Below are 13,389 nucleotides of genomic sequence, written 5' to 3'. Positions count from 1 at the left end.
AGACCAATTCTTTGTTTACATCTGCTGTTACACAGATGTTGTAAAGGGAAAGCACAGTTTATGACAGGATGCTCGGAGTGCAAATTCTAAACCATTTTTAGTCAATAATCTGCGTCATTATCAGTTACTAATACGTTAAATGATGACCTAAATTAAGAGCAGCGGACAGTTTTCCTTTGCTTATATTGCTGCTGTGGTCAGAGGTCATTAAATGCCACACAAGTCTTTGTCATGGTGGCCCTATCGCTAGATTGGTTTGAGGCAGCAGTTTTGCCCAAAACAGAGGGAGCAGTGACTATAGTCGGGAGGTTATTAAGCACTGTGCAAGTCTTTGTCACGGTGCCCATTGCTGACTTCATTTGAGATAGCAACTCAGCCCCTACACAGGGGTTGTAAAGGGAAGCACAGTTTGTGGCAGAATGTTAGAAATGGAATTTTTAAACCATTTTTAATCAGATCAGTAATCTGTCATTATCAACCATTAAAACGTTAATTGATGACTTAAATCAAGAGCAGTGGACAGTTTGCCTTTGCTATTGTTGCTGCTTTGGTCAGAGGTCATTAAGCACCACATAAGTCTTTGTCATGGTGCCCATTGTCAGCTTCATTTGAGGCAACAACAGCCCCAAAGCATAGGAAGCAATCAACTGTTGTCCAAAAGAACCATTGTGGAAGAACTGAGTTTCGCAAAAGGATTTTTGTTGCTGAACAAAGTTTCTGCTGTGGAAATGTCACTAAAAACAAAGTTAAAAAATGTTCATTGTTGTTAGTCGAGATCAGGATGGGATTTTATCTGACCATGAAGCTTTCTGTTTTGTGTCACTGTGATATATGGACTTTTGAGCCCTGACTGTCATAGCGATTCGTTACTAGCTTGGTTTGAGGCTACAACCCTAAACAGAGAGAGCAATCGATTGGTGTCCAAAAGATAACTACTGTGGGCTCTGTTCCATATTTTACTGTGATATATAAGCTATGTCTTAGTCTATCCTAGTACTGTATGTCTTAAACACATGAACTCTGGAGGTCATTAAGCATCACAGAAGTCTTTGTCATGGTGCCCCTTGCTAGCTGAACTCCCACAATGCTCTCTGCTTGATCAGGACATCGTTACTCTTTCCATTACTTACCAGGTTTTCCACACAGTGTTGTTCAAATTCAGTAATTGAATTAAACTTTTTGTCTTTCAGGGTTGCCATGGTACGGTTCTTCAACTCCCCAAATGTTCTCCAAGGTTTCCAGATGCACACTCGCACATTGCGTCTCTTCCCCCGGCCAGTCGTGGCTTTCCAGTCCACGTCTTTTCTTGCATCTCGGCCGCGACGTTCCAGCTTTGCAGATAAACTGTCTCACACCCAGGCAGTGGAGTTCTACGGAGAGTGGGCTCTGAATCCCACCAACCTCGCCTTTCAGAGGATACACAACAGTACGGCTCATTTAGCATCATAATGATCTGCATTTTATCTGAATAGTGGTAAATTTAACTGATCATTCTTCGTTTTAGATGTGTTTGACCCCTCCTTAATCGGAGATAAACCCAAGTGGTATGCACACCAGTTACAACCAGTGCTCTACAGAGTTTACGATGGAAGCTCCCAACTGGTTGAAGCTATGGCTGGGCCTTTGGAGGATGAAGGCAACGAATCCGACCCCACAGACAGGTAAGAAAAGACAAGGTTCTAGTCATTGTCACAGTCCGGTTCAGTCTTGGTCCTTCCATGAAATATCAATCCCACTTTCATCAAACTTAACTTTTGGTATATTTAATGAAGTTTTATCTTCATCCTATAAATATTTTATCAGTTACAGAGACTTGAAGTACAATTTTGAGCCTCATCACTGAATTGTGACATTTTCAGAATGAAAAACACATTTGAATTCTGTTAAAAACTGCAACCAGATCAATTTTAAATCCATCCAGGTGTCACATTCTAATTACTAAATCTGTTTTTTTGTTATTTTTTTGTCTTTAACCAACTTTGAAGATCCATATTATGGGATGTACCATAGTTTGAATATTAAAACTGCATAGAGAGTCATAGAAACAATCTTTGGTGCCCTGGACGTGTTTCTCTTTTCTGATAATTCACCAGAGAAAATTTTACAAAGTGCATTCTGGGTGAAGGCTCATATCCGCATGTGTGATAGGTTGCCATAGGTCAAAACAAGTTATAACATCATTTTTTACCTCTTTTGTACCTCTGTTTGAGACCAGGTGTATCTTCTAGACATGATTCCGTTTGTGTCACAATAAATTAACACTTATTGACAACATGTTTTGTCGATGATATTGCTTGATAGTCTTTAAATTGTGACACCTGGCGTGGCTGTGAACATGGTTTAGTTGCAGTTTTTAACAGAACTTAAATGTGTTTTTCACTTCCTGAAAATTCTATAAAGTCATGGTTTCAGAAATTAGAAAGTAGCGCAAATGAAATCGTGCAAAATTCTGACACTTGAAGGGATTATAATTCTGAAAATGTTCCTAATATGAAGTTAGAATTTGGCATTACTTCATCAGTTGTTGATTTTATAAAGGATGGTTCATCTACAATTTGTTTTTTTGCAAATATGTCCAGTTGTTTGTCTAGTATTGGTCGTGATTACTTTATTCTCCTGCAGCGGTAGTGACAGTGAGGCGTACGACGACTCCAGCTCATCCTATTCCTCACTTGGAGACCTCGTTAGTGAGATGATTCAAGGCGACATCCAAGGAGACACGCCAAGTAAGTTACTCCTTCATTTGCAAGATCGATCATGTCCATATTGCTTCCTACGTTGTAATATTTCACATCTATGTGTCAGGCTTGGACCCGCCTACCCACGCTGCTCTGGGAGATGCCAGTGAGGTGGAGTTTCAGGACTTCCATGACTTCAGGGAAGGTCACGGTCCCGAGGGTCCTCCCAGCGGAGATGGACCGGCCGAACCCTTAGATGGACAACCTCTTCGCTCGAGCTCCAGCACAACCGCAAGCTCGAGTCCCAGCACAATCATCCAGGGAGTCAACCATGTGTGTCCTCGTTCCAGTATAGTAAAACCTACATTTACTGCAGTTTCTCTTCTCCTTCAGCAAAAGGTCCATAATTGGGTGCCTAGTTTGGATCGACCCTCTGCTTGCTTGCTTGTTTGTTTGTTTGTTTTTGTGGGTGCATCTTTTAACCAGAGGGCTAGACTATGAAGCAATACTAGTGGGTTAGTGAGATATGTTGAGCCAAAAGTCAGAATTTTCGGTATCCTGAAGGTGGCTGTCCTTTGAACCTGGCTAGATCAACATGGTAACTGATGCTGAGAAGCTAGATCACCATATTAACTGATGCTGTGTAGCTAGATCTCCATGGTAACTGATGCTGAACAACTAGATCTTCATGCTGTGGTGCTAACCCAATTGGGAGCAGGTTATGTTGAGAGTTTCTGAATTAAATCAGCCATAAGGAGCGTCTCCATAGTGTTTCCTAACGTTTATTTATGAGCGATAAAGATTCTCAGCTGAGGGAAAATGTTTTATCTGTAAACATGTTGAGCTGTACATTGCTAAAGCCATTACACGATCATTTTATTTTGTGTGGTAAAAGGATCAATTGACATGTTAAATGCCTCCTTTTATGTGAATGCGCACAGAGTTTGAAGCAGAAAACCTGAGCTGACAAAGAAAGTTGAGAACCACCTTCGTGATATCCGTTAACTCTCACTGAAGTTTTAGTTTTTTAGTTTTTTTGTCGAGCCAACTTCGCTTCGTAGTTCAGCCTTCAGATCTGCACACTTTCAGGATTACAAGTGGTGACAATAAAGGAACATTCAAGCAATTTCTACTCATCTGTGTTTTTCCAGGAGCAGGGCGAAGTGCCTGAAATCGAAGCCTCAGCGAGCGCCGCCTTACAGAACCCCGTCCCCGGACTGGGCAGTCAGCCGTTCCTCAGACCTGCAGCCGATGCTGGTCTGGTGGATCCAGCCAACAAAAAGCAAGAGTATGACAACCCGTACTTTGAGCCTCAGTATGGCTTCCCCTCAGAGGATGATCCTGATGCAGAGGAGCAAGTGGAATCATACACCCCTCGATTCAACCAGAACCTCAATGGCAACAAGTGTGTTAAACTTGTTCATCACTTGAATGAATGCACTCTCATCATTCAAATGGGCTCTCTGACCGACCATGCAATGCTCTCTGTCCAAACCCAGCATGTCCAACTAACCTCTCCATTCATGGTGTTGAATCTTTGGTGGTGTGATGGTGTGAATGTCTCAGAGCTTCCCATGTAGCTTGTAAATGTTTCTGCATCTGTGATGGATTTTGACCTTGTTTTGGAACACGTTTTCTTTCAGGGCTCAGCGTCCTTTACGTCCCAGTAGCCTGAGGCTTCCAGGAGAGTCTGACGGAGAAGGAGACTCGCGCAACAGCTCGCCCAACTCAACCATCTCCAACAGCAGCAATGATGGATTCGGAGGGCTCATGTCCTTTGCCAGTAAGGATATTTAAACTCCGTCTTGGTTCTTTTGCAGCCAGATACCGATAATTATCCAAAGTGGATGTTAAGAATCAATCATTTTTAATAGGGCTGCAACTAATACTTACACCGTGTCCCAAAAGTTTGTTCTCCACAGAAAAACAAAGCTGAAAAACAGAATATGCACTATAATCTATTTATTCAATGATCACTATTCCCCCTTTCACTGTGATCACAGCATTCAGTCTTCCAGGCTTGAGATGTATGAGGTTCTTGAGTGTGGATGGTTCTAGTTTCCCCCACTGGAGTTGAGCTTTTTCATGGTGGTCGGTGGTGGACTGGTAAAGATTAGACTGTTCAGGGTTCCCCAACAGTTCTCAGTTGGGTTGAGGTCAGAGGAGTTTGGTGGCCATTCCTCCTTAAATCCAGGTAGATGCTCAGAACATCATTGCTGAGTCATAGGGGCACCATCTTGCATAAATACCAATTCTTAACATCTGCTAAACATTTTCTGTTCAGTCACAGGGCTCGATTATTTCTTCCTGACCAAAACTGGAAGTAGTACCTTTTGTAGAATGCTGTTGGTATAATATTGTGCATTAACATTGGTACCTTGAGGCACAAGGAGCAGCTCTGAGAGAAGTGAAGCGGACAGAGCCCTCCAAACCATACCATGGGCACTGAATTTTACTTGCTCAGAACATGCTTTTTCACGATCATCTGTATAGATATGACTGTTTCGGCTGTTGGGCATCTGTAGTAAGTAGAGGGGGCATTCATTACATAAAAGTCAGGGTTATGCACAGGAGGTCCTTGACGTATGTTGGAGTTCCATTCCTATGGACCTACATAAGTCTATTTTCACCGTAAGTCTGAACTCCGACAAAAATGTAAACAAAGCCTTTACATGCATCATGATCAGTTTTTCAGAAAAGTCATGAATACTAACGACTTTCATGCATGTATGAGTCATTTTACAAGAAGATAACAGAATATGTTGCACTGTTTTTACAACTTGACCTAACAATGTCCCTTGAAGGGCAAAAAGTTAGCCAATGTAGCACAGTCCAAGGTGGCGTACAACCGAAGAATGGAAACAAAGCCGTCTTGTAGCGCATGACGATGTATTCGTCCACTTTACTCCGCTCACCAATCACTTCCGATGTAATGAAGAAACACTGTTGGTCGAGGACATCGTAAACCGAGGACCCGCTGTACTTCTCTGTGAAAGCCAGACCTTTCTCCTTTTCCAGTTTGATGAGTCGTGGGGTACGTTGCCTGTTGTAAACTTTCAGCCCCAATGTTTCTGTTAAATAAGATGCACAGAGCTCTTAGAAACATCTCCAAGATTTTTCAGCGTCTGACTGAGTCGCCGGCATGACTGGTGTCTTTTACCCTCGGCCGTTCTCATCAGTTCCTTGGCTCAGATGGACGTCCTGTGTGAGGCAAGTCTTTGAAGGATCTGCCTTTGTTTTACCTTTGCCACCACTGCTGCCCCCAGCGGATACTTGAGCTACAGGTACCTGCTGACCAGTTTTTCCTGCATTTGGAAGAGCAATGGCTTGAGTACAAATCTTAGGCTCTGAAAGAGTGGCTTACTCTTTGCCATGTTAACAATGCTTCCAAAGATTGGTTGTGAGTGTAATGGATTTTGGTAAAGCAAGAAATTTATATAGAGTGGATCTTAAACTTACGCTGGAGTTCCATTCTTATGGCGCGATATAAGAATGGAGCTCACGACGTGCATCACGATATCGATCAATTCTTTAGAAAAGTCATGAATACTGTATCTAGTGTGCAACCGGCGAATATTATTATATTCGTCCACTCCACTCAACAACTAGTTCCATGCAGCGTAACCAGTTCCAACGCAACGATGAAATACTTTAGACTGTAGGACACCGTAAACCGAGGACCCCCATAACAGCAAGGACGAAATGGTGAAGGTTGAAACTTTTTGTCCAGTGGGGAGAACCAAATTTTGAGACACGGTGTGTTCTCTGTTGCAGCTCTGATGTTAAATACCTTTCTTTTTTGCCTCATCTTCCTGTTTTCTGATTATATTATCATCACGCCCACTACAGGCAATCTTTACAAGAACCACGGCACCAGTTTCAGTCTCTCCAATCTGGCTCTTCCCAACAAGGCGGCGAGAGAGAAATCAACACCTTTCCCCAGCCTAAAAGGTAGGAGAGCACAACTACGCTCTTTATTTGATATTTGTTAAAGTTCAGCCTTTTTACTGCCTCTTCAGCGTGGTTTTAGGAGTGATAATACGTATTTGTAGGATCTTATCTTGTTTACGACACAGTTACTGCAGAGGAGGTTGACATTAACAAATAAGAATTATAAAAATAGATTCTATGTCATTATCGTTTTTGGTTTTTCTGTCCCACTCATTTGCTGGCTTCCTGTTTGCAGTCATCTACCTGATTACTGAGACATTTTTTTTTAATGCCATTTTTATCATACTAACTCAAATGCTATCACTTAAACCCTCTAATTTAACATAACCTATAATATACCTGTTTATAGACCCTCTAAACATACTAAAACATAACTTTACATAAAAGTTTTTTCTAACTTTAGTATTCTTGCTTAATTTATTGTGCTGTTTGTCCTCTGCTTTTTTCATTTCATTTTTTGGGGGTAAAAGAATATTTTAATTTTGATATTGAGGAGGAAATGGAGCAAGCAGGTTTGTAGAACTGTTTTTTTTTTTTTTTAAGCCTGACTTTCCTCCTTCCTGGATTGCCAAACATATATGGCACTATTTAAAGGAGAATATTGAGGATAAATCAAAAACAAGAGTTTTTCCCTCAAGACCCTTAACAGGAAAATCCACTCAAAGACAGACTTCTCAGTCTCGTTTTACTCAGACTGTTGATTAAGTTGCCTTTTTTCTAGAAAATAAGAAGTTGATCTAATAGAACAGGGGTGTCAGACTCATTTTAGTTCAGCTTACACATTCAGTCCAGTTTGATCTCCAGTGACCAGTAAAATCACAGCATAATAACCTATAAATAACAACAACGACTTCACGTTTCCTTTGTTTTAGTGCAACAAAATTCATTTTGATAAAGTTCACGTTTAAGGAATTATCTTTTACTTAACATCGTGAATAACCAGAGATTTCTTAAGAAAAATAAATTCAATTTCAGCAACATTCAGCCTCAGTTTATCATTTCCACATTACAACTTCCAGATCAGAGTGTCTACAAAGAAACACAACTTTTAGTCATCTGGAAATAAATTATGTGGAATTTTATTTTGTGATCAAAATGACAAAAACCCGACAAAAAGCAACAAAAACAAGACATGTTACAGAAACGAGACGCACAACGACAAAGAATTAGACAAATAACACGAAACAAAACAAAGAGACAAAAAATGGACAAATGACAAACACAAGACACAAAATGACAAAAAGACAAAAAACACAAGCAAGATAAGGTAACAAAAGAAGAAAAGCGAGAAATGGATAAAGAATGAGACAAACATGGAACAAGACAAAAAGTTACAAATCGACAAAAAATGGACAAACGACAAAAATGAGACAAAAAATGACAAAGCGAGAAACAAAACAACAAAATGGTAGACAAAAAATACAAAACCACAAATACGATGCACAAAACAAATAAAGCCAAACACAGAATGACACATTAAGACAAAAAACACAAGCAAGACAAAAAGGAAACGTAAAACGACAAACAAATGAGAAAAATCGGACAAAAACAAGACAAAAATTACAAAAATGAGACAGCATGAACAGTGAACAATCTAGTATTTTGCTTTATGATCAAAACACCTTGTCATTTTTTAGACGTTATTTTAAATTTATAGTTTTGCTAATTTACAATATGCAGTTAGTGTCTTCTTTGGAATTTTTACTCTTTATTAAGCCGGGCCGGATTGGACCCACTGGAGGACCAGTTTTGACCCGCGGGCCACATGTTTGACACCCCTGTTATAGAATGTGCTCAGATTCAACATTTTTAGAGAGAAGATTGGTACAAATGTGTTCCCAGATATAATTTAAGCATAAAAAAGCAACAGAGAAACACAAAGACGTCTATTAGTACAAAAAAATGTCATGTTTTATCAAAATAACTCCAACTAGCTAATGGTTCTTTAGGCTAATGTGAATTCTGTTTTGGCTGGATTTTACCTTTATCTGAGAGAAAAAAAAACAACAGACGAAGCATGAACTCAATAGCTCCACTCCATGTGGAATAGCTGCCATAGAAAATGTTGCGTTCCTTTGATTTTGATGTGTTTTGTCTTTGTTCAGATGCCCCTGACAGCCCGGGTATGTTATGTCTGCTGTGGTAGTTTGTTCTAGCCCCTTTTACTTGGCATTTCTCTACCCTTGAAGTGACCTGTGCCTATTTCACACCCTGTTTCTCAGCTTAGGCCCAAAATAGAAGGCAAAGCTTTTATATTATTCATGTATATTCACACCTTCCCCTCTGTCCCTTTGCCGTCCCCTCTCTGTGTGACTGTTGGGAGTCTTTCCGATGCACACATAAATGGGGAAAAGATTTACTGTCGATGGTGTGGCATCTGCACATCCTTACCACCACACCAAGGATGTCCAGTCCCGTTTCTGTGGTTTAGTGTTTACCATGGTGACGTTCACGTCTTCGAATGACGCTCACGAGAACGTTCTGTCCTCGGTGAATGGAGTTTTGTCTACCGGCTTCTTCTCTCACATGTTTTGCCTTTGCTTGCTTCGTTTGGTGGCTCCCATTGCTAAATGTTTCCTGCCCTTTTTGAGGTTATATCACTATTTTAGCAAAAATGATATTGAAGATCAAAGGTTTTTCATCTAGGGATGTCCTGATCAAATCCGATCCATTTAATACTTAGCATCTGCCAATAAAAATACCCAATGTGATGCCATTTTCCAACATAATAAACACTTAAGGTACTTTGAAGTCAATACAAACTTTGTGGTGTTTGAGGGTCAATGTAGTATTAGCAGGTAAATGTAGCGTTAGAGAGTAAATGTAGCATTAGGAGGTAAATGTAGTATTAGAAAGTAAATGTAGCGTTAAAGGGTAAATGTAGTAGTAGAGGATGAATGTAGTGTTAGAGGACTCAGACTCTCGTTCATGTTGGCAAGAAAACAGCATTGTGGGCGTTTTGCTAGCAATGGGCACTATGACAAAGACTTCTGAAGTGCTTAATGACCTCCAACTAGATCTGCGTTAAAGAAAAACTGGAATCAACAATGACAGAGTTTGTAGATCACAGAGATGGTTTTAAGGCCCCGATCATCAAGCCCTGAAATTACATCAGTAGTATCTTTTATAGTCTTAGTCCAGCAACGAAACCGATTTTGAGGGACTCAGTTCTTTTTTTGGACACCACTGGATTGTTTCCTCTGTTTTAAGTTTGAAGCTAGCAACAGGCCACCATGACAAAGATTTATATGACATTTAATGACCTCCTACCAAAGACAAAGTAAGATCGACTAGGATGGTTTCCTTTGTCCCACAAGCAGTCTTTGTTGGCCAAATCATGTATCCATTGACTAATACAGCAAAATCGGTGCCAGATATTAAATTTTTTTAAAAATAGCGTTCCTTCCATACATAGACAGGGTTAGGTTTATGCTGATACCTAGCAGTTTAAAGAGACCCGAGATCTGATCAGGACATCCCTACTGCTTTCTATCTTTTGTCTCTTTTATACACATTCTAAAGGAACATCCATGTCTGTAGATTTACATCGTCATGGTTCAGATGTAAACAAAGTATGAGCTCCACATGTTGAAAGTGTTGCTAAGAATCTTCATCCTCTCGAACACTTTGAGGATCATCATCAGCACATACTGTCTGTTTCTCTTTTTCTGTCTGCCCTCTTCTTGTTTTTGTTTTGATTTATTTTCCCATGTGTGTGGTGTTCCGGGTTGATGTTCAGACTGGTTGTGTCTGGGCCGGTGTCCCTCTATCTGTCCACCTTTCTGCGGCACTAATTCTGGGTTTTGTGTGCAGTATTTGGGCTAAATTCTCTAATGGAGATAATTACTGAGGCCGGCCCGGGGAGCGGAGAAGGTGGGTTCTGCCCTTTTATCGAGTGAGCTGCATGCTTCTCCAAGCCAGTCAATTACATCTCCCAGCATCCCCTGTTGTCCTAACCTCATTCCAGCCACCGTGTGGATCATCGAGTGTCGTCTGTCCACACCGCCATCCATAGTGACTGTTCTCCTCCTCAGACTAACTGTTATTTCACTCCACAGTCTGTTTACTTCCATCTATTAAATGAAAAAGAATCATGGAATAGTCTCAATCCATCAGGAAAAAGTGGAGCTGGGACATTATTCTGAAATATTTCCATTAAAATGAGATTTAAAATCCCGCATCCATCCAGTTTTAGCCTCAAACATTCCCTGAGAACATGATATTGTGAGAGTATGTAAACTTTTGGTCTTTTTTCAAGTTTGGCCTCATTCACAAGCAAATTTAGACCCCTTTTCATTCTTTTTTTACTATCAGTCTGTAGTTTGACCAAAAAAAGAGTGAAAATGTGGGGAAAATAACAGTAAATTACTGAAAGAATGACAGAGCAGCAAGCTTTCCTTCTATTTAAACGGAAAATGTAGAACATGAAATTATGAGAGTATTATGTAAAGTTTTGGCTTTTGTAAGTTTTGTTCTCATTAAAGAGCAACTTAAGACCTTTTTTCAATCTTTTTCACTAGTTATTATATGTAATTTAACAGAAGAAGAGTGAAAATGTGGAAAAATAACAATACATTGCTGGAAAAAACTTCTAATTAAAATTATGTCATTTACTGTTGTGATGTTTTGGCACCGAGCAGCAAATTTTCCTTCTTTTTGCACAGAAAACAGAAGCTTTTCTGTGTCTGAGGCTCTATTTTTGTTCTTTAAAAGACGATTGAACAGCAAAATCAGAGAGGTAGAGCTTCGTCTCGGCGTTTTTCTCAAGTTATTCACCTTGAAAACGACTTTATACTGAAATATTTGGTAAATTACAGATAATATCCAGTAGAATCACAGAGAAAAACTGTTAATTTACATGTCTCCACCTCTAAAATCTGTGTTTTTACAAATAGTAGGTTGCTCTTTTACAATATACAAATATAAAACTTCAGTTTTTCTGCATTTAAATCATCTAAAACACAAAAAGCATTATTTTACAGGTATTGTCAGTTGGAAGAAAAAACATTCACATTAAACAACACATTTCCAGGACGCAGACAGAGCAGAGAGTCTAGTCTAGCAGCATCTGTTGTCTCATTGTTTTCTTGTCCTTCGGAGAATAAACAGGTCAGACCGATTCCTGCTGTAATTGTGCTGAACACAATGAGCAGCGACTGCTTTAGAATTATGCAAATTCTGCAGCTGAGTGGTGAAAATCTTTGTTTTATTGTGAAGTAAAGACGAGGCGAGATGCTGCTCGTCTTATCTAACGTCTGACTTTGCATATGAGGCACAATGGTGCTCATGAAGTGGAACATTCTGTGTGTTTTGTGCAGTTTTCAGGGAGGAGTTGCATTTTGTTCAGAGCTTTGAATGGTTGCTGGTCTAACTGTTAAATATAGTTAGTTTATCAGAAGCAAAGGACCGTGTGTTAGCTGTTTTTGCAGTTTTTTTTGTCCACTCTTTGGGTCTCTTTCCATCTCAAATCATCAGGAGTTTTCCGCTCGGCCATCCCTGATTTACTTCAAACTTTTTCTTTTATATAATTTACTGTTGTTATTTAAAATGATATCTGTGAAATTTTAACTTCATATGTCAAATACTTCCTGAGATCTTTGTGTGTAAAACTTGCCGGTACGTTTTATAGATCCTTCTCAACGTTATCCTCCTCTAAGCTTCCATACAGTTTTACATTTCCTGTAATAATGAATGATTCATTAAGTTCATACTGATATTACACAGATTGTTGATATGTACCTTTGAAAATGTACAAAATATTCATAAAGGGCATTAGAATATGAAAAATATACACAAATACATACGCAAAGTATAGAAATACATCCCATAACTATAAATTATATCATAAAATTGCATCTGATGTTGTAGGTTTTTTTTTCAGATATTGTATTCGTTATTTTATATGCAGAAAAACACTGATATTGCACAGATTCTTCCATGAGTAGGAAATACAGATATTAAAAATACTGATAATGCACAGATCCTTGGATATGTTGGAAAAATTATATTGCTCTGGGACTTTTTAATAATCATAAAGAGCATTAGATGATGAATTACAAACACAAACGCATGGATGAAGCATAGAAACGAGTCCTGTAACTATAAATTACATCATAAAATTGATATAGTACACACTGGAGACTCTGCTGACTATGATTATGATGAAACTCTGACTGGTGTAGAAGCAGGAACACCTCTGTGCTGCTGATCTTCATGCTGCAGGTTTACTGAGCTGACAGTGTTTCTGTTCTCTGTTTACAAGCCGACCTGTTAGTGCCGTGTCATGTTGGCTTCATTAGCTCTTCCCCCTCAGGTCGACCACATATTTAACCTCGGAGGTCAAGTGCTGTTTGTAGCTCCTGTAAAAAAGCCACAAGGGTACCTGGAAGTCATCCTGCAGCAAATAAAGATGAAAACTAGCAGCTGGAAAGGAACTCCACTGGAGCTCATTCTGGACTAAATCCATCAGCTGTCTTCATCATCCTGTTAGCTTGGAAAATCCAAACTGAATCTCCATGTAATCTCCTATCTCCATGTTAGGAGATACAGGAAAGTCAGTTTGGCATTGGGCGAATTGAATCATGTTTCCCTCCCGGTACAGTTTGGTACGACCAATCATAGCAAGGAGTCGGGAGTCAATGCTGCGTCATCTTCAGCACCTCGAAGATGATGCCGGAGGAGGAGGAGGAGGGGGGCCAAAGCGAATCTTTTTGTGGTCTCTTGGCGTTTTGGATGGCGTTAGTCGTTGCCTCTTTTCACT

The 13,389-nt window shown here is 39.7% G+C and overlaps 1 protein-coding gene across 16 annotated transcripts in view; it reads left to right on the top strand.

Annotated features, from left to right (window-relative positions):
• The window catches only part of madd (MAP-kinase activating death domain), a 96,434-nt gene that overhangs the window by 41,308 nt on the left and 41,737 nt on the right, over positions 1 to 13,389 (top strand). For 10 of the 16 annotated variants that reach the window (XM_022198294.2, XM_022198293.2, XM_051939081.1 and 7 more), the window contains 8 exons: positions 1,191 to 1,426; positions 1,505 to 1,661; positions 2,623 to 2,726; positions 2,806 to 3,011; positions 3,830 to 4,083; positions 4,322 to 4,461; positions 6,528 to 6,629; positions 10,443 to 10,502. In XM_022198294.2, the coding sequence (XP_022053986.1) occupies positions 1,191 to 1,426; positions 1,505 to 1,661; positions 2,623 to 2,726; positions 2,806 to 3,011; positions 3,830 to 4,083; positions 4,322 to 4,461; positions 6,528 to 6,629; positions 10,443 to 10,502 (1,259 nt within the window). The remainder of the gene's footprint in view (positions 1 to 1,190; positions 1,427 to 1,504; positions 1,662 to 2,622; positions 2,727 to 2,805; positions 3,012 to 3,829; positions 4,084 to 4,321; positions 4,462 to 6,527; positions 6,630 to 10,442; positions 10,503 to 13,389) is intronic. The other 6 variants (XM_022198304.2, XM_051939125.1, XM_022198303.2 and 3 more) reach the window with 2 other exon arrangements.

This window comes from Acanthochromis polyacanthus, chromosome 2, assembly GCF_021347895.1.
Source record: "Acanthochromis polyacanthus isolate Apoly-LR-REF ecotype Palm Island chromosome 2, KAUST_Apoly_ChrSc, whole genome shotgun sequence".
NCBI lineage: Eukaryota > Metazoa > Chordata > Actinopteri > Pomacentridae > Acanthochromis > Acanthochromis polyacanthus.
This window is presented reverse-complemented; position numbering and strand designations above follow the sequence as displayed.